This window comes from Acomys minous, assembly GCF_964271855.1.
Source record: "Acomys minous genome assembly, chromosome: 15".
Lineage (NCBI taxonomy): Eukaryota > Metazoa > Chordata > Mammalia > Rodentia > Muridae > Acomys > Acomys minous.
In genome coordinates, this window is record NC_140497.1 from 88,300,728 (window position 1) to 88,322,391 (window position 21,664).

General features: G+C 37.3%; 1 protein-coding gene across 7 annotated transcripts in view; it reads left to right on the forward strand.

Annotated features, from left to right (window-relative positions):
• Positions 1 to 21,664, forward strand: part of TAFA2 (TAFA chemokine like family member 2) — a 420,034-nt gene that overhangs the window by 284,331 nt on the left and 114,039 nt on the right. For all 7 annotated transcript variants that reach the window (XM_084760232.1, XM_084760233.1, XM_084760231.1 and 4 more), the window contains one exon: positions 2,117 to 2,223. In XM_084760232.1, coding sequence (XP_084616358.1) covers positions 2,118 to 2,223 — 106 coding nt within the window. In that variant the 5' untranslated portion in view covers position 2,117. Of the gene's footprint in view, positions 1 to 2,116; positions 2,224 to 21,664 lie in introns of those variants that run through there.

Below are 21,664 nucleotides of genomic sequence, written 5' to 3' on the forward strand. Positions count from 1 at the left end.
CAGTGGTTGGACAAAATAAAACAAAACCAAGAGGGCTGAGTAAAACAAAGAAAGTACAACTAAAGATTAAAATTGATCATTCTGTTTACTGAGAGAGTGTTAGGACAGAATGTTATCACAACTCAGGATTTCTCTAAAGGAGTTTTCAGTGACACTAGTAGTCTATGCTATTATGCTCCTCTGTAAAAAAGTGATTCTGGAAAATACCTCAAAGGAGGCTTATTTAATCGCATGCCTCTTAAAAACTTTACTCAATAATAAACTTCTTAAGTTTGTTGAATCCAGAATTTTACAAATTTTATCTTTCGTTAACACTGCTGGAATTGTGTGGAGCTAGTGCTTTGGGGGATCACAGTTAAAGAAATGTGATTCCAATAGGTATTTGTTAACATTTACTGAAGATTTAATATCTGCAATGAGGTATCAAATACTAGGTTGACTCTTTCATTTAGTCTTCAGACCAATTATTATGATTATGATCAGTACTATTAAAACCCTTACCCTACTGCCAATGAAAATATAGTTATTAAGTATTATCTAAAATCATATAGCCAATAAACAATATTACAGTCATAATCTGGAACCCAGAGAGCATGGATTCAAACTCTGAGACCTGTGAATCAATGTTTTCAGTTTTTGAACCTTCCTTTCTAGCATATAGAGTATATATTTTTCCAAGCTAAGAAACATTAGCACATATCCACATTAAAATTTATACTACATTTCCATATATTTCTTCATGTGAAAGAATGCTCCGAATTCTTTGCCCAAATTTGCTTGCTATTTCATGGATTTGAAGATGGATTGTCTTGGTGGTAAATCTGTGAGGAAAGAGTAATTCATTGACCTACAAGGGAAAAAGAGTCAGGCATGCCCAGGAAAGAACCCAGAAAGTTGGCACAAAGGCAGACCACTCTATGTAGGCCCAGGAAAACTGAGTCCAGTATAGGATCTACATTTGAATGGGACAGGGACTGGTGCGTATTCTGTCCTTATGAATACATCCACATGCAGTCTACTCACTGTGGTTCTGATTTTGTCTCACCATTATAGGTCAGGAAAATAAGGCTTAAATAAGAATTTTAGGAGCATGTCATTCCGGGTTTGAATTTTTACACTATCTTTAAATGAGACCTTAAGAAAAATTCCAATTTGTATCAGCTATAAAATGAGGATAGACTTTTTTTTTTAAGAACAAGTGAAATAATGTGTAAGTAGATGCTGACTTTTTGGTATAAGAGTATGAAGAAGTAGTTACTTTTTCTTAATTGTTTGGGTTCAGTTTGAAATTGTTATTTTTTCTAATTCTGATTTTTCATGTTCTCCCTACTTACGGTAAAGTACAATAATTTAAATGCAACAACACTGAGTCCTCCACTGCAGAGTGGTACACATTAGTTTGGCAAGATTAGCTGGCAATAAGAAAGCTATGTCATGGATAATTTTCAAAATAAAACTTCACATGATAAATTTCAAATGACTTTATTCTGAGTAGAATTCATCCAAGCAATAAATATTTGTTTATACTTATTGTGTGTATGTGTATAGGCATTCACATGACATAGAACATGTGTGAAAGTCTTGACGTTGAAGAAGGAATCTTAAGTGTGGCAAATAATAGCATTCAAATTGTTGTTTCTTAATTTTATTAATAAATTGCACACAGACACACATATGTAGTTGGTATGGTATCTCATTGTTGTAAACCTCATTAATATTTGGGAACCTGAAATGGGAAGTTGATAAGTTCAATACCAGCTCAGACTACGTGGTAAGACCTTGTTTTAAAAAAACAACAAAAACAGCTGTGTGTGATGGCATATGCCTTTAATCCTAGCCCTCAGAAGGCAAGGGCAGATCGAATTATATGAGTTTGAGTCTAGGTCTGTCTGGTCTACAAAGTGAGTCCAGGACAGCCAAGACTACACAGAGAAACCTTGTCTTGAAAAACCAAAAACAACAACAGGGCACATAGTAACATAGTTTATGTAAATAGAACCTTCAATGTGAGTTTTCTAGGGATAAATGTCAAGGTACCACGAAAGATGTTGATGTAGTACAGTTATAGAAACAATGATTTTATGTTCTTAGGAATCATATCATTTCTGTATTGCAGGATGAGTAAGAGATACTTACAGAAAGCAACGAAAGGGAAGCTGCTGATAATAATTTTTATAGTGACCTTGTGGGGAAGAGCTGTTTCCAGCGCAAACCATCATAAAGGTAAGTTCCCCTGCTACTCATGCTGTCTGTGTGAGAAGGCTCTTTTAAACAGATCATCACATTCCGTCTTCACTGGTCTGTTCAATTTTATTAGGTGTGGGTTCCCCCTAGCAATTTTCTTTAGGTAAAAATGCAGAGAGCTGTCTTCAAGATGACATTGAGAGGAGAAACATGGTGTTTTCAGGATTACTGCCAATTCTGAAAATATTGTCCAATGAATATAAAATTCTAATTCTGTCATCCCCCATTTTTAAAGACAGTGATGTTAAAATGTTGAGTTGGTGTATAGTAAGGATGAGTCTCAGTTGTCCTTATCTTTATAAACAAGACATTTTTTATGTAGGTATCTTAATCATATGTGCACACTATATGTAAAGTTTTCTTTTATATTTTTCTTGTAGACTGGCTTTCCTTGCACCATGCTTCTGCCCCCCATTTGGACACCATTTCTACCACAATCCTCAGCAGGTTCTGTTCTATCACAGAAAAAAAAAATGAGAATATATGTCTTTATGTATGTGCTGTCAGCTCAAAATTACTCCCTTTTCTCCTTTCAGGCCATTAGACTCAGCATAACGATGGGTGCCTTTCGCAAATGAGTTAAAATGGGGTTGTTTCTTGCATTATATCAACTATAATCAAGTATTCATAACCCGAGAAGTCAATTTAGGTTTTTCTTTTAAATATGGTTTTGCTATTCAATACTCTGTCCACCATAAAGGCTAGCAATTTTCTTTCTTATTCTATTTTCGGGTGAAGGAGGAATTAGGAGTGTTTTTGAGTTCTCTAATACTTAAATTTTTTTAGACGTGTACATTTAATTGACATCACCTGACCATTAACACAAAGATAAAAAATATGTGACTTGAGAATTGAGGGCTGTATAACAGACTTCCCCCTAGCATTTAAAACCAATAGATTGTACTTTATAAGAAGGAGATTTTTGTGGAGAGTTTGTTTCTATTTTGTAATTCTGTTTTTGACCTATAGAGGCATGTGTGCTTGTAAATGTATACTTCTCTCTTTGTCTTGAATGGAGCCCATGGATCTGTCAATCAGGCTTTTAATCCTCTTTAGTAATTGCTATCTTAGTTTCTTTCCCCGTCACTGTGATAAAATGGTCTGACAAGAGCAACTTCATCACAGTTCCAGGTTACAGTTGATTGTCATAGGGAAGTCACTTTCAGGAGAATGAGCCAACTGGTCACATTTCATCTTCGATCGGACGGAGAGAGCAATGAGGCATGCATGCTGCTAAGCCTCTTCACTGCACTCATCCAGCCTTGGCTCTGTGGTTCCTGCAATGGCTCTGCTGACAGTTATGATGGGCCTTCCCAGCTCAAATAGCAGGAGATAATCCCCCATAGCCATGCTTAGAGACCCATGTTGAGGTGATTAGTTTGTCAGGTTCACAGCTGACACTAACTCCCACAATGTTGTCTGCACAAAATTAAAAGGGTTTGGGGGCAGTATATCCCCTACGCTTCAAGGCAGCAATGAACCTGGTGCCTAGCATGAAAAGAGTGTTAAGTACTCATTTCCAGGAGCTGTAACTGTATGAGAAAGGCCATGCCAGGAGCTTAACAAATCATACTCCATCTATACTTTCCCTGACAGTATCCCAGGGCCCATTTCCAGTTTGTAGGAGAATTAAGAGAAAAAGAAAGAGGATTCTTAGAAATAGTGGGTTTCAGTACAGCACAGGCAATCTTCCTGATAGACATGCTTTCATTGCCAAATCCAGGGGATAATGTCTAGAAGAGATTTGTTCATAAAGAATTTCCACAGTGTAAATTGCATGACACTGTTAAATGGACATTTAAGAATTCTTAAATTTACAGATAGTTTACATTTGGAATTCTGGGACTGAAGAGGGTATAAATATGAGAGCCCCAAGAGGGCCTCTGGTGGCTGCTGCTCCCCCTGCTGATGCCTCAAGAAAATCAATGCTCCTAATCAGCAGGAAGTAGTCTAAAGAGGTATATGCCCCACCCTCTCCTCTTGCCTTCTTTCTTGCCTACCTAGCATTAGGAGCTTGGAAGGGATTGGGGTGGAGAAAGGTGGTAGACATAGGACTCAAATAAAAGTAGCCAAAAGGCCTGATTACACTAGTGCTTAAGCCTAAAGTAAATAAACAAGTACGTAAGCAAGTAAACAAACAAACAAACAAATAAATATGAACATACCATGGACTTCTTTAAGGAGTCAATCCTAATTTTTGTTCCAAGTACTGTCAAAAAAAAAAAAAGGAAAGATTTCTTAAGTATACTCTTTCTAATGCTCATGAGCCTGCTGTGTCTGCATGCTGACTCCGTCCCATTCCTGCTTTCCTTAGTGTACTAGCACAATCATTGTTCTAAATGTTCCATTTAAAATTCCATTATATTTAACAATAACCTCTTTGTATAAGCATGAACGTGCATTTCTAAAGGCATTTTCTTTAGCTTGGGTAGTTCTTGAATTTGTGTAGATAGTATTATATAGTGAGTATTTCATTGCAATTTTGCTATTTTTTCCCAGCAGTGCATGGGAGATATGTCATAAGATATAACACATTTATTTTCCTGAGTTGATCCATGAAGTTACTACAGGCTCACTCACTCTCTTATACATGGTCATCTGATGTTCTATTTTTCCCCCCATTATGAACAATGGTTCTAGGAGCATTGTGGTTTATTTCATTCAGTGAACATGTGCAAGCTTCCCTGGAGGTAATATTCCTAGGAGAGGAATGCTGGCTTACACAACATGTCTGGGTTCCACTTGGTCATACAATGCTGAGTGTTTCCCAATCTAAGGCACTGCTAAGCTTGCTCTGAGCATCTTCTTGTCTTCTTGTTTCCTGATTTCTGTGTTTCTTCCTCCATCCGGACTATTTCTCTATTCTTTCATTATTTTGTCCAGAGGTAGGTCAGTTTGTTAGTTTTCAAAGGGCCAATTTTGCCTTTGCTGTTTCTTTCGTGCAATACTTTTGTATTTTATTCTGCCTTTATCTTTATTATTTTCCCGTATTATGTAACCTTTTATTTATGTGGCAGTCAACTGTGTCAGGACATTGGACCTTTGCTGGGTTTTCAGTGCTTTTATAAAATTCCCAGGCTACCCCGTCACAGGCTTCTTCCTGTCATCCGAGCAGACCTGCTATTTGCATAACTAATTGGTAAGGCCTAAATGGTGGCAGTCGTATTACCATTCCCAGTTAGACCAAGAATACTTGCAGACTGTTTCCTATATATGCATAGAGCTATCTGGTGTGCATATGGCCCTGGAGTGGTGACATTGCATTCTATTTGACAGGGTGAGGACCTAGGGTCAGTTCCAATCTGGGATCAATGAAACGAAACAAGACTTTCACTTTGGGGAATTGGTACAAAATGGTTGTTTTTCTCTTGTATCTAAAGCACCCTATGTTTTCTGTCACTCTCCTACATAGTGTCCCCTCTTCATACGTGGATAATTTGGCTTGATGAAATTTAGGCAAGTCAGGCTGACTGAATTACTATTTTTTTTTTCACAAGACCATAAGAAACAAGTCTCTGGTTAATAAGACTTTGGCGAGCACTCAAGATAAAAGTATTAAAGATACACATTAAAAACCCAGTGGCGCTAAAGTACATTTCAGATGCCAGCTCATCTAATCTTTGGAACAGTTGATGAGATGGGTGGCTATTATCTTTATCTGACCACAGGTATAGGTCAGAAACTTGTTAGAAAATATTACAAACGGGATTCAAATCTAGCAATCTTTATCCGTATAGTCATGATATATCCAGTGATGAAATTCCTTACTACTGGGGGTTGTTTTCCTGGCTTCTTGAGTCTATGGTTTAATATTGTTTATGTACCAAAATAGATGGTGTCTACTACCCCTGAGATGAACTGTAGCCAGGTGCTGGGTGCTTGACAGCATTCTCACACTGTTTTCTGTGCAGTTCAATTTTTACATTACATTTCTACTTCTCAGTTCTTTCCTTTCTACACTCTGTAATATTTACTCAGATCTTTAAACTTTTTTTTTGGCATTTTCTTGTGTCTGAATAATTCTTTAGTCCAATGATGGGCTTTACTTTCATTTATTGTATGCCTCTAAAATTCTTTTTTTTCCCCCCCTGAGAAATTTCTTGCAGTTTAATTCCTTTACGTTCTCACTCTTATTTTCTCTTTTCCATTTTTTATACTTTTCTAATTTGTTTTGTGAAATAAATTCGCCATTTAGTCCTCCTCAGCAGGAGAGTTTCATTATATCAAATCTTTAATTATATTTACAGTTTTGTAATCTCCTTCTATTTAAATGTTTACATTTTTGAGGATTTTATATGCATACTGTATTTACATCTTTCCCATCCTTTCCTTTCCCTCTTCTAAGTTTTCCCTTGCCCTGCAACTTCCTCTCAAATTCACATCCTTTTCTTCAATTATTATTATTATTGTTTTCTATACACACACACACACACACACACACACACAATGTGGACCCATGTACAATAAACTCATACATACACATACACACAGTACACACACATATACAGTACACACATACACATACACACAGTATACATACACAGTGCACATACACAGGCACCCAGTAATGCACATATATACAGTACACACTCACATACCCATAATACACACATACACACAGTATGCATACACACACAGTAATGCACACATACACACACAGTACATGTACACATATACAGCACACACACACACTGTATGCACACAGTACACATACATACACATCCACTCTACTGAGTCCTTTAGTGTTGCTTCTGTGTGTATGAGTTTACAGATGCCACTGTAGACAGTGGCGTATCTGGATATGTCTCTCAGGAGTTTAGTCCCCTGAGAAGACCAACTCTCCTCCCTCTTCCAGCAGCCGTTGGTTGTCTGTAGCTCTTGATCTAGTGGTTTTGCGACCTTGTGAAATTTTCTCCGCTCCTATCAGCATGTCAGCTTGTGTTCTCCTTATGCATGTCTTGTTATTGAAAATTCATGGTCCTCTGGTTCTTAGAATCCTTTTTTTCCACCTCCTCCATCATGATCATGGAAGCTTAAGGGAACGGGTTTTGTTGTAGATGTGTCAACTAGGGACAGGCAGCCTACAACCATTCTTCTCTTCATATTTCTGTGGTGGTCTTTGCGTGCTGCAGAAGAATCTTCCTTGAGCAGGGGTGAGTGCCACATGTGTCTGTGGATATAACAGGACATTCTCCACAGTTGAGTGGAGAGTGGGATATTACTTTCTCACATACTCTGGTGCCTCATATTTGACCATGTCCCCTGGAAGGGGAGACCTGGTGGCACTCAGAGGAAGGATAGCACGTTACCAAGAAGAGACTTGATACCCTATGAGCATATAAAGGGGGGGAAGTCCCCCTCAGGAACAGTCATAGGGGAGGGGAGTAAGGGGAAAATGGGAGGGAGGGAAGAATAGGAGGATACAAGGGATGGGATAACCATTGAGATGTAACAAGAATATATTAATTTAAAAAAAAGGAAAAAAAAGGATAGTATTTAGGATGCATATAGGAATTATGCTGGTTTAGGAATCGGGCAATGAGTCCATGACCGTACTGGCCGCAGAGAGTTGGTAAAGTTACAGGCATAAATCCCCTCCTACTGAATCAGCCTCATCTGCAATTACCCAGTTACTGATTTTTAACCCCTGAAGTGTTAGTGCCTCCCTTCCACCTTGGGTACCTCTTGCTGTGCTGGCCGTTGCTGTGATTCATAGGAATTGCAGATGGAAAGATGTAGTAAATTTCACCACCAGGACATTTCAGATCCCCATCTTCTTCCATAGCACTTACTTGTATAGGATGTTTGCCTGATGCTTCACTGGGAATTCTGACTCTTGTTTACTGTGGGCTCCATCCCCCTTACCCCCAACTAACTGAGAAATATAGCTGGAGAGAGGAGTGCCGAGAAGTGCACGCAGTAGATCCTTTTGCACCCAACACATTACTCTCAGTTGCCAGAGCAATGGCTGCCCAGATAGTATTTAACATCTCCCCCTTTGACATTTAACTCCCCCTTCCCCCCTGATTTATAGCTATAAAGAGCCTAGGGTGAGCTGGTAGTCATCAGTGTTTCTTGTTAAGGAGCACTTCCTGTTTCTCCGACTCCTGGACTCGTTGAGTCTATTACCATCCTGTGGAAATATTTTATACTGGATACTTGTAATGGAAAAGTTGTTTGTTTACTCAATATTTTTGAGTACCTACATCAAGGCAGAGAATATAGTAGTACATAAAAAGAGATAAAAAAATTTTTTTTTGTCTTATGGAGCTTTTATCTCTGAAGTCGGAAAATAGATAAAAAGAAAAAGAAATAAAAAGGTTGAGTTTTATGGTATAAATGCTATGGAGAGGGTATAAAGGGAGAAAGAGGCATAGAACATGCTGAGTAGGGATTATATGCTCAAATAAGGCCGTTGGGCATAACTTCACAATTTTAGCAGGAAGATATCTAGAGGAAAGAATTTTCTAGGTAGAACAGCCAAATGTATAAATGCTTCCAAGCATTCTTGGAGATGAGGAGAAATACTGAAGAGGGAGTGTGCATGCAACCGACTGTCAGGAAGAGAATTGTGAACAGGCCACTTCAGAATAGGTAGATGTGCACTATGAAATGAGAAACTCAATACTTAGCTGAGGCAGTCTACTAATGCAATAAATTCTCATCCTAAGCGCGGCCAGATGGAGTATCGTGTCCCTCCCTTTCCTTGATATGACACAGGGATACTCTCATAATTCACAGCATCTGTACCTCAGGAGCCAGATATCTAGCAATCAGAAACTGTTGTCATCTTTATAACAAACTTTTGTGCCTTGGGAATTAACAGTCCTTCACAGAGAGACAAATAAGTTTACTGTGCACTCTGCCTCAGAAAGATCCTGCCCTGAATTCTTACAATTATATTGAGCTGGGTATTTCGGGGGGGAGATTAGCCAAGAACATTGTGACAGCCAGTCAGAAAATATAAACAATATTTCCCCCATGGAAGCAATTACATTAGGTACAGCTTCAGATATTAGGGATGAGAGAAGAAACAGTTTAGTTTAGGTCTCCAAGTTCCCCAAAGAAAAATGCAGCCATTAATCTTAGGAAGCTAATATGTTTCTTGCCTTTCCTTTGTCTACCCACCACCTTCCAACTAAATCTAAAGAGAACAAATCATCACTAAATTTTTGGGTTGGAAAAACATCTCCATTTCATTTATCCCCCTGAGCTATAAGGTGTGAGAATTATATGAAGGAAAGAAACCACTCTGAAAGTTAGTTTGATTAACTAATGTTAAATATATGCTAGTCCCATTGTAACTCAATATAATTATCTGAGTTAGAACTCTTGATGGAGTTAATTTTTTTCCTAAGACTATTTAGTTTTAAAAAATAAAGATTTTTTTAAATAAAAACAAGACTATCAGCATCCTTTATTTGAGAAAGCACACCCACCCTTAGGAACTGAGAAAACAAATGCATTAGCATGTAAATACTGGCTTAATTTTGAGAGCAACTCCCTTCAGTGGAAGATTTCACAGATGTGTTCCAGCAAATGATGAACTCCTGTTGCTTGCATTAGAGAACACTTTTCTGTCACTATACCCAGTGATAAAACATTTTCCATAAAAAAATGAAGTTCTATTTTTCTTTAAGTATGAGACTGCCTATTTCCCACCAAGGAAATATTCTTTTTTTTTCTATTTTTTTCCTTTATTAATTTATTCTTGTTACATCTCAATGGTTATCCCATCCCTTGTGTCCTCCCATTCTTATTTTAATTGTTGGGTAAGTAATGACTGTTATGGATAGACCTTAAATTGCCCTTTGGTTTATCTAATAGCTCATTCATCAGTCCAAACAACTGCGCAGGAGGCAGGATGTACATTGTGTGTCTGTTAAATGTTGGGCTTTAGGTCAAGTTCCAGTGATACATAATTGGGTAAAGTTGGCAGAATCTATGCCCTAGCAGAGCTTATAGTGTATCCTGGCATAAAAACACTGGTGTTGTATGTCAGATGGTCACACAGGTAAATATTTAATTACAAATGATATTAAAGTGCTATAAGGATAAATTTTAGGACGATTAGAACACATAGACTTCACAATGGGTGAGGAAGAAAACTTGACGTGGAATCTGAGTAGGAGAGACACACAGAAGAACCCCTGCAGGTGAGAAGCCTACGTCTAGCGTGTCAGGAACAATGGCAGGTGACTTCATGAGCTACGTACGGTCTTAGCTGGCTTTCAGGGATCACAGGAGATGTGGATGCAGTCTGTCTGGAGGACAGTCTAGGAAAGACTCATTGAAGACACACTCAAAATGCAAGTTTTCTTAGGATGAACATGGCTCCATCTAATCTGGTTAAGATGTTTCGAGCTCATCTTGGGCCAGTTTGCAGTTTAGTTGCCTCTGGTGTTCCTGAAAGCCTAAGCACCCTCGTGTATATCTCACAGAGTTGGAAGAACTTTGGTTATGGAAACAATTGGATTATGTTTTGGGAGAAAGAAAAATAACTAGTAAGTGAACTAATTCTAGATTAGAGTCTTAGTGATGGATTTAAATGTTATTTTCAAGCAATATATATGATTAAGAAATGACGGAAGTATACCAAGAAGAGAAGTCAAGAATTGCATCACTCTTTACGAAGCATTCATTCAAATAACATTTGGGTATGTTTTCATATGGTTTAATTGGCTGACAGTCTTACATGTATTTTAGAGTATACAATGCTTATTTGTTTATCTGTTTAGTAATTCATGTTTCTCAGTTTCTCAGTTGTCTTTAAATACTGTAGAGTTACATGTTTTTCTGAGCTTATGCATCCATGAATTTAAAATTATTCTAAAGACATCCCATACCTACATATTAAGGCATAAAACACACACTTATATACTAAAATGTAAACATCAAACAAATGTGCAGCTCCCAACAAGAGTAAGAAACAGTTAACTGTGGGCTCCTCAAGGCTTCTTATGCACCTTGATAGCTATAATTACTTCCTATAGGGGATTTCCCTAACAATTGAATGTTACTGTGTCTGGTCTTTAATTGTACACAAATACAATCCTACTACAAGAATATGAACTGGAATTAATGGTGGAAACATTTTTTTTGACATTCACCTCTGTTAGGATGTAGGATGCCATTGTATGAACTTCCTCAGAAGGGTCCAAGTTAGTTAGGACAAATATAACAGTGTGTTCACAGGCCTGGGCAAGCATGCTTTCTTACCCTGGCATTTAAGAGTCTAGAAGCATGAATAGAAACAGGTGCTTTGATTATTCTTTCAGACTCCAAAACAAAATCAAGACAGAGCATATAAACTTGAAGAAAAAGTTTACAGGAGTACAGGGCATAGGAGTGGGGTTCTATTACATTCTTGTAAAAGAAAGAAAGGGATGGCACAGACGAAAGACCCTCAGACTTCAACACAGTCTTGTCGAGGGCCAACTGCAGTCCTTTAGTAAAGATTGGTACATTTTTACCATAAGAGGCAGCCTTTGTACTTCTGTCACTAGGCCATTTGCTGAGATCATCCTAAAAAGGGGGTGTGGCTGAATTTTATGTTAGATTCATAGGACAACCCAATACAAAGTGGTCAGCATGAAACCATACAGATGCAAACAACAAAAATGGTCTCATCAGGCCATTGTACACACACACACACACACACACACACACACACACACACACACCCCAACACACACACACACACACACACACACACACACACACACCAATAATAATAATAACAATCAAAGAAACCTATCAATTTGAGAGCTAAGTGGGAAGACATGGGAGGAGCGGACTTGGGAGGGGTTGGGGGATGAAAAGAAACAGTGGAATGATAACTTTTCATTTAGGATGTATTTATAAAAGGAATAATATTAATTTTGAAATGCAGATAAATTAAATTTAAAATATATAACTGTGTCCTTTGCCCTGGGTTCTGAGAGAGACATATGCATGTTTTTAGATCTGCTGTGTTCTTAAAGGCTGAATCTGAGACCAAATAGCACAGGGTTATGGGAAATCTACTGTCAAAGGCTTCTAGCTTTTTTCCATGTAGAAAGAATATAGAAGAATAAGTGGTTAAGAAGAAAATAACAAAACATTTTTTTTGAGACAGGGTTTCTCTGTGTAGCTCTGGCTGTCCTGGAACTTGTTCTGTAGACCAGGCTGGCCTCAAACTCACAGAAATCTACCTGCCTCTGCCTTCCAAATGCTGGGATTAAAAGTGCACGCCACCACATCCGGCAGAAAATGCAAAACCTTTGTCAGGAAATACTTATAAATACTGTCTAAAACTATTTTCAATTCCCCATCATAAAGACATATAGAACTTCCCATTTTCTAACGTAAATATATCCGTTAAGCAAGGCCTACGTATAGTGACTAGTTCATATAACTTATGCTTTGGAGTACCAATGGATGCATAGAGTTAGTTTTGGAATATTTCTGTTTTATATTACATGGATCCTTCACCGAGACCTTCGTCAGTTCAGTTTTGTTTCAGAGCTAGAGATTGAACAGTGGGCCGCCTTATAACAGCAGAGCGCTCTGCCCCTGAGCTGTATGACCCACTCTTTAATGATTTTACTGATTTGTTTCAGAACAGGCAGCTTTTAAAATGTGGTCATATTCATTGCATAATCTTTAATTTATATGCTTTTCATGCTTGATATTCCTTTTTATATATACCTATTAAGTTAAATTTTTATCATTCACCCATTTCCTCTTCTGCTTAACCCCTCTCAAATCCCCTTCTTCAATGTCTCCCCACCTAGCTCTCAGACTGATAGCTTCTTTTTCTTGATTATTATTGGTGTGTGTGTGTGTGTGTGTGTGTGTGTGTGTGTGTGTGTGTGTGTTTGTCTATGTGTGTGTCTGTATTTGTATGTCTGTGTATATGTGTATGTGTGTGTATGTGTTCATGTATGTGTGTGTATGTGTGTATATATGTGTATGTGTGTGTGTTTCTGTATGTGTAGCCATTTCTAGGAGAGACAGTTTGATGTTGTTGAAAATAATGTTAGTATAACAAAATATAAAATATTATTATCTGTGGAGAAAAAAACAAAAGATTTTTAAGCACCTGTAATCCTGCTATACTTATCATTTGTAACCTTCTTTTTTACTTATGCTATGGTCTCTTCCCATTTCTTTGAGCATATTTATTTTACCACTGTACTTGTCTCCAAACTGTTTTAAGCTTTCCTAAATAAAAATAATGTTGGGTGAGCGCTAATATATACGATTGGTTTGCATTTGCCTAACTTTATTTGTATGAGGGAATTACTAGGTCAACTGATTTGAATTGTAAGGTGCTACTGTGTTTTGACAATACTAATCATTACCAAACAACTTTGTGTTTATTTGAAAAGAATAGAGAAGCACTGGTAATGCTCATAAAGCATTCATTAATTAACATTTATGAATGTCTAAATAAACACCCCTTGATCTAAGTTATAAGGGAACAAACATTACCTACCCATCAGCAGGGAATTTGGATGCCTATAATTATAAATACTTGTCAATATTGAGATTTATCGCTCTATGAAATCTCTGCCAGTTTCATCTTTTATTTTGCAATTATTATTAAAGATTATAAATGCTTTAATAATTTATTTAAAATCAATATTTTTAAAATTATTTTTTCACATCTTTATCACTTCATTTTATAATGTGATATTATTTTTTGTGGTTTTATGGGAATGCATCATAAATGATTAACACTTTTGTCTTTCAAGTTTTGCATACTTAGACTATTAGTATACAGCAGAGGAGCCCAGCTTCAAAGGTTTACAGGGTTTAGCCCTTTGCTAGTTATAAATAATTGCCTACTCTTTCTTTGTTAGAAGAAAGAATTGGGCGCTATAAATACTTTTAATACAGTTTAATTATTATTTTTTAATATGTTAACATCTATTTAGGTTTTGTCTCTTTCAATTAGTGAGTGAAACTTTAGTTTTGATTTTTAACGAAAGCCTTTATTTTATTTTATTTTTTTTAACTAACGGTTTTATCTCCTGTCTTTTTTCCCAAGAACACTTGATATGTGCTTGGGTCACTGATGTTTTTCATATCTGTGTCTAGTACCATCTCTCTCATTTTGCCTTCATTTATGGAGTTGTTTCTTCACGTCTTGTTTTTTCATATATCAAGTTAATTCTCTCATTGTTAGTTAGGTATTTTGTATAGTTTGACTTCAACTTTAATTCTTTCTTCTTTTTCTTCAGTGTTTACTTCAAGATCCCTTTGCTTCTAGTCATAATAAATAACTAAATGTCTTAATTTTGTTGTATGGATTACAACAAAATACAGAGCTTTGTATTAAATAAGGATCATTTTCTAAAGTATAACTTTGAAAATTTTTGTTTTTTTTTATTTATTTACAGTTTTAAAATTATTTTTACATATACATTTATATTATTAGATATATATATAAAATAAACTACATACAGCAAGAAGAACCACAGAACAACCAGGAATTATATTCATGTTATATTCATAGTATTTTGGCTGTTTGTATTTGGCAGCCCTGAAGAACACATTTATCTAAAATTATGAATGTAACTCAATATCTGTCATATCACATCCCTATTAACTTAAAACATCTATCTGGACCTAAAAACATCTTAACCCCTAAACACCTAGGGGTTTATCTCTTCACTCTCCCTCCTTTTGATCCATTATTTTTTTCCTGAAGTTTTTAAGACTTCTTAGAATGTGAGTAGATAACCGTGTATGAAACAGAAGTGGGACACATCAGCAAATGTGCCCCGCAGGCTGCGCTCGGAACGAAAGCACGTGCAGTTGGGCCAACCCCCAGCTCTCTATTAAGTCTGGAGAAGCAGCACATATTTGGGGGCTGAAGTCAAGACACTCAGCTGAGTCAGGCAGCACCTCTCATGGAGACACTGTAGGACAGAAAGCAAAACCCCACTGGCTTTTTTTCCCCCAAGACAACAGTGCAGACAAAAAAATCCATGCTCGGTTAGCCTAGGGTATCAGGGATTATGGTAAGAACAGGTCTCCAATGTGTCTCTGTGTTGAGTCACCTGCTTATTCTGAATTAGTTTTTCCCCCTAGATGGTATATAGACTTATAGTCGAGGGTGCAGTAAAGAAACCAATGAAATTGCTGTTCTATGGTTAGAGGGAAGGTTTAAGTGTTCCTATAGCTAGAGGCATCTGGACAAGTCCAGAGCAGAGAGAAAAAGCAGCAGACTGGCCATGGCCAATGCTAGGGAAGTGATCCTGGAAAATGCATGGGGATTATAAGAAGGACCAGCAGCCGAGGGGAGAGGAATCTGTGAACTGGTGCAGTCTGGGAGTGGAGCGTGGAAGAGGAGGTGAGGGCAGGAGGCTAGCCTGGACATTGACTGTAATACAGGCGCCTATGGATAGGGACTGACGGCATCTGGAGGTCTTTGTTACTTAGCTGCAGGTATACGCCAAGGGAAATGGCTCTGCTGGCAGGTAGGAAAATGTTTCACAGGTTCCTGAGGACTGCTGCCCGTGAGATTTTATCTTTCCAACAGCAGTCCTTCCATGTCCAGCGTCAGCTGATACAAGAATGCTGTTTTGGGGTCCTCTTCTGACTTGACAACACTTCATCTTGAGAACTCTTCATCATCATTCCGGCGAATACCCTCTCTTATCTCCTGTATCTGAAAATATATTTTGTATCCCAGATATGTTCTTTTTTTCTTTCATTTTGATGAAGTATTACTTGTTGGTGATGCTTTTAGAAGGAAAAATAAAAGGTTCATTTATTAAGGCCAATGTCTTTGGCGTACCCTTTCGGGTAAGTGATAGTTTGGCTAGGTATAGAATTACAAAGAAGGAATAATTTTCATATATAAAACAGCATTCATATCTTTTGTTGTTAAATTATAAAATAATGATTGTTTATATCCTATGTTTGTTATGACCCTTTCTTTTCTTCTTCTTCCCTGTTCTACAATCTTAAATTGATGTGTCAGTTGGTGAGTATACTCTCATGAACTGTTTAGCACAGCTTTCTTGAGTTTTCATGTGGAAATTATACTCTTCCAAGTGAGAACATATGGAATGATTTTAATTGAAGGTTGTTAATCCCAAAGATTGGAGGAAAAAGAAAACCTGCCCAAATCATAATGGCCAAATGAAATAAAACAAGCAATTAATTAAAGAAAGCTTTTATTATTTGTGTATGATGGCTGCTGCCCCCTAAGGCAGGGTTTGAGAAGTCAGCTTTGGATATGAGGAGGAAGTCAGCATTCATAGCTCACTGGTAGGGGTTTTCCAACTGGGGAATTTATTGTGCAAAATAGGAGGGGTTTCAGAAACAACATAACAAAATAATATCAACAAGGACCAGCTTTTGAAACAAACGTGGGGTTGCAAGATTGTCCTTACAATGTTTAGAAACAAAGACATAATTGCAAGGTTGTTGTAGAAAATGATTATTAATATTTACTATTAATCCATAGAATTATTATGGCCATTATATTTTAATCTACTATCATATCAATAAAAGACACAGACATCTGTTAAATTTTTAATATGCCTTAAACTCTGGAGCTGGGAAGATATAAACCCCCTGAGCTACTTTGTTACCTCCTAGCCCCACATTCCATGCCATTTGGTTTAATTATTCTTATCTGGGCTGCTTCTCACTGATAGTCCCTGTACATACTTTCACATGCTTTTCCTTCAGAGCAAGCTCCTCCCAGCCACATGGTTCTTCTTTACAATAATCCATGGAGGTCTCTCCTTCTTCCTCTTCTCCTTTCTTACTCTTTCCTCCTCCTGTGATTCTTCCGTTCTCCAAGCCCATGAGCCTTTACTCTGCCCACCTCTCCTCTGCCCTGCCCAGGTGTACGCACTTCTTTTTTGGCCAATCAGGGAAAATTAGGAGACAAGGTTACACAGGAACACTTTGGTTATGTGAAGGTTTGCTCATAGAATGGTAAGAAGGTAAGAATCTTGGGGGGCAAGCAATTAACATCTGAATACAAAGCACCAGACTATGCCATAGCACAGGATGGTTATAAGGTAGCCATAACAACAGGTAACCATAACAACCTTTGGAAACAAAGGCATGATTGCTGTTTCTTGGAACAGGCAGCACAGAGCCATTTGTAGCGCAGCCAAATCCTTGAGAAACAGATTTAATGATAAGCAAGAGTGAACCTAGTTCATCTTTAAGATGGTTTTCAAGTCTCAGATGGGTCAGGATCTCCTCTGTTCTTCTACTTGCACTTTTGTAGCTTGGCTGTTCGACTTCCTGAGGTTATTTTCTAATTAATTCTCTTATATTTTGTCTTCATGTTTTTCTCTGTCTTTTTACTCTACCTTAAAAATAGACATCAGTCCTCTTCATTGTCTAAATCTGTATAAAGTTATATATTTCCTTTTATACCTTTAAGGTTTAAGTACTGATTATATCTTTTTTTTTTCAGTATTTCTTCTTGGTCATTATTTAATTTTCTGGATTTTTTTCTCTCTAATTGCTAAGTTGTTTTCTCTCCTTAATGCTATAAAACTTCCTTTGATATATGATAATACAAACATTGGTTTGTTCACATGTCAGTGTGGCTTGCAAAATTTGAAAATAAATATCAAATCATAAAGAAAGATTTTATTAGACAACTACCACTGTGAGCATGTGTTGGCTTTCCATTTGGAGCTGGCCGGATCTCCTACACATGAATCCAAGAACGTTCTAGATCTGAGAAGCAAAGCTAAAGTTAGGGTTGAAATGTTTCACATTCACCTTTATGTAGCTTATTCAGCCCCCTTTCCCAATATGATGTCTATTCTGTTTTATGTCTAATTAGCAAATTCATTTTATCTTACAAACAGACAAATGGGATTTCAAGGTTCTCCCTGGATAGACAGTCACCCAGCGACAGGAAATGATGGAGGAACTAGAAATTTAGTAGCTTTTAAGATGCTCTGACTGTATTCCTCAACCCCTCATGCTCCAATTCTCTATTCCTTTGACAAATCTATGCCATTGATCTTCATTAAGTCAGTTCCAAGACATTGATATCATTGCCTCTTGCTCAAATGAATCTTTAAAATAACAAATAACAGCAATGGCAATTTTTATTAAGCTATTTCTTTGTAAGATTTTTGTATCCAATTCCTGATCATGGCAAGGTGTCCTTACATTTCAACTCTTGCGTAATCTGTAATCAATGTGATACAATGTTATAAAGCATTTATTTTCTTACTGTACATAGTTCAAATTCTGAAAGATATTTTCCAGATGTGTAACAGACATTGCCAATATATATCCTATCATTTATTTTAAATTACTTCTTGTGCTGCCATAGTCTTTAGCACCCAGCAAGAGTTAAGGAGGGCCATAGAGTTCTTCCTTTCTTTACTTCAGAGCCCAATTTGTTACTTATGGTTTAATTAGGGCAGGGTTTGCAGCTGTTTATAGTCTTGCCAGAGGAGGCACTGCCACAGGAAAGCTTTGGGAAGCTTTATTCAGGTACTCACTCCCTGTGGTCCTTCCTTTCCTTGCCTGTTACTGCCTTGCAGGTACATTTGTGACATCCAGGAAAAGGGAATCAAATTTGTCACCTTTTGCAAACCAATTTTCACCCTTTTTAGAGGTGTTAGGACCCCTGCCAAAAATGAATGACCAAGAGCCAGTCAGGTGTTACTTCTGTGGTCCTGTCTGATTGGACCTTACCACTCATTCACTGTCAAAATTGCCATTTATAGAGGTCCCAAGAACACACCGGTATAATAGGCTTAGAGAAAATGGGAGACAGCCTACAGAATCTATTATTCCCAATTTCAGGAATTGAGTTAGTAAAATTCTTCAAGAAAAAAAAGTATCTGTATACATTTTATTTTCTCTTAGCTATGTGCTTTCCACAGGTGCTGTGTTTAAAAAAATAATAGTTGTTGGTCTAGGCAAGTACTTACATGCTTTCCTGGGCACACCGGACTTCTGGCCCTGGTTTTGTGAATGCCATTTAAAAAAAAATCACAGTATCAAACTGCACTAGTCCACGGCTTTTATAATATCTCATGTTGTCAGACCACTGGAAAATATTGGGAATATTTCTGTGTTTCTGCTTTTTCATGCTGTACCGAGTGTCATATAATAAGACGCCATGTACTTATATGCCTGATCCTGATTTCTGCGGGGTGCAGGGCTGGATATTAAATTAGGAACCAAGATGACTCCTTACTTGATCACTTAGGAATGAATATATCAGCTTCCCTAATGTGCGTATGTCCACAATGAGTGTGGGAGGATTTAGGACAGCAGTTGTTACTCTGTGAGTCATGACTTCTTTGGGGGTTGAATATCAGATATCCTGAATACCAGATATTTATATTAAAATTCATAACAGTAACAGAATTACAGTTATGAAGTAGCAACAAAATAATTTTATAGTTTGGGGGTCACCACAGCATAAGGAACTGTGTTAAAGGGTCACAGCATTAGAAACGTTGGGAACCACAAGCTAAACAGATTGCGATGTTCATTTGAAATTACGCTTCAAAGGTGTGAGTGCTTGAAGAAAAGAAAAAGCTGAATCATAAAAATTTAGGGTTTAGTCTGATTTTCCTTGGAAAATAGGAAGTAATATATATTCATTTTAATTACTGGGTTAGTGTAGAGATAAGAAATGGGTGTAAGTATGAATTTTCTTTGAAGGTGTAAAGTATAAGCTATTGCCTCTGTTATAGACAGATTTTACATTTTCCTGATAATGCTCTTCTAAATTTTGACAGTTCTGAGAAACAGTTTGGGGAAATGAGTCATATTGAAAACATTGTGTTATTCTTTCTTTCTTTGGATCTTGAGACAAACTCTCATGTGGCTCAGCCTGATTGTGAATGCAGAATGTGGACGATCATGACCTTCAACTCCTGAACCTCCTGTTTTCACCTCCCAAGTGTTGAGATTACAGATGTGTATCAGTACACCCTGCTGTTGTTGCTCTTTTGCAGTATGATCATTTATATTGTGTGCGTGTGTGCATGCATGTGTGTGTATGCATGTGTGTTCATGTGTGTACATGCATATGTGTGTGACCCAGTTCCTTGATTCTTTAGTTATATATGAAATCCATCTGATTTTGCACATATAAATCTGTGGGAGTATTCTGCTGAAGCTGAGCAGCACCAGTCAAGCTGCTTTATAATGTATTTTCAGATTGTAACTAGCTCACTTAAAGGTTAATGTTGAGAAATAAATGGAAACATTCTCCTGATTTCAAATCACTGCATCTGAGGTATAAAGTGAAATAAAGATCAAATGTAGACAAAGATTACGATGCTTCTACAGCAGACTGAGGTAGATGGCACATTGGCATTTTTAAGGCCTTATTTTCTTTTACAATAGTTATAGCCTATGTGGATGTATCTTATCCCAAAGCAGATGTTACTTTGGTAAAACTATCTTTACTGTTCTCATTTCCTGACAAAGCCAATGCTTCTTCAAGTCTGTAGTGAAACATTCCTCCAAATTGTTCATACCCTGTGGACTTTTAGGTCAAATATAGGTGAAACAAGTTTTACAATTTTATGTGGATCTAAAATTTGCTTCAGATGAGCTCTTGTAGCGGAGTTCATTTTAATTGAAGAGAATGCATTTCTGTAGGTCACTCCTCTGGACAACGAATGTAATTACATCCCAACAGGTCTCGCATACGTTTTGAATATAGCAAATGTCTCGTTGTAATTTGTGTATATCAAGTATTGGATGTGACCAGTCTTAAGTTTAAATGTCAAATTCTCATTGCATTCTTTACCTCTAAGTCACCGTTCATTCAGTTCTTCATTCAACAAACAGAGGCTGAACCTCTATCATGAGGCAGATTGTACTTAAATACAAACATGACAGTGAATACGTTATAGTATTCTGGAAGGGACACACTAAATAAAGAAAAAAAAAACAGTAATTGTGTAAGTAAGCTATATCACAATGAGATTTTAATAGCTTACAGGATTATATACTCATAGGGACAAGGCATGCACACACATACATATAATAAAGACATAATGAAGTCAACATTCATGTTGACAAAGTAGAACTGGTAGGAAGTCCATATGTATGTGGCAGATTAAGTGGGCCAGTGGAGATAAGAAATGGCTGCTATATAACAGATCAGTAGAATATTTGCATGAGGGGAGGTATAGGTGGCTGGAAGGCAGCAGTGAGAGTGAGAAATCTACGTGTGACGGGAGGGGACAAAGGTGACTGCGAGCTATTGCCACAAAATAGCGTGTCTGATGAAACAGTCTGGGAGACAAGCCTGTGTCTTCGCTTTTACTGGAGTAACAGCTTGGATTTCCAAATTGCAGAGGTTTTTCCAGTCTTGCTTTAGAGTTCTGAAAATCTTTTTATATTCTTGTAGTGGAAATTAAATGTCTCTACCAAAATGGGACTGGCATTTCGAGCTGTGTTT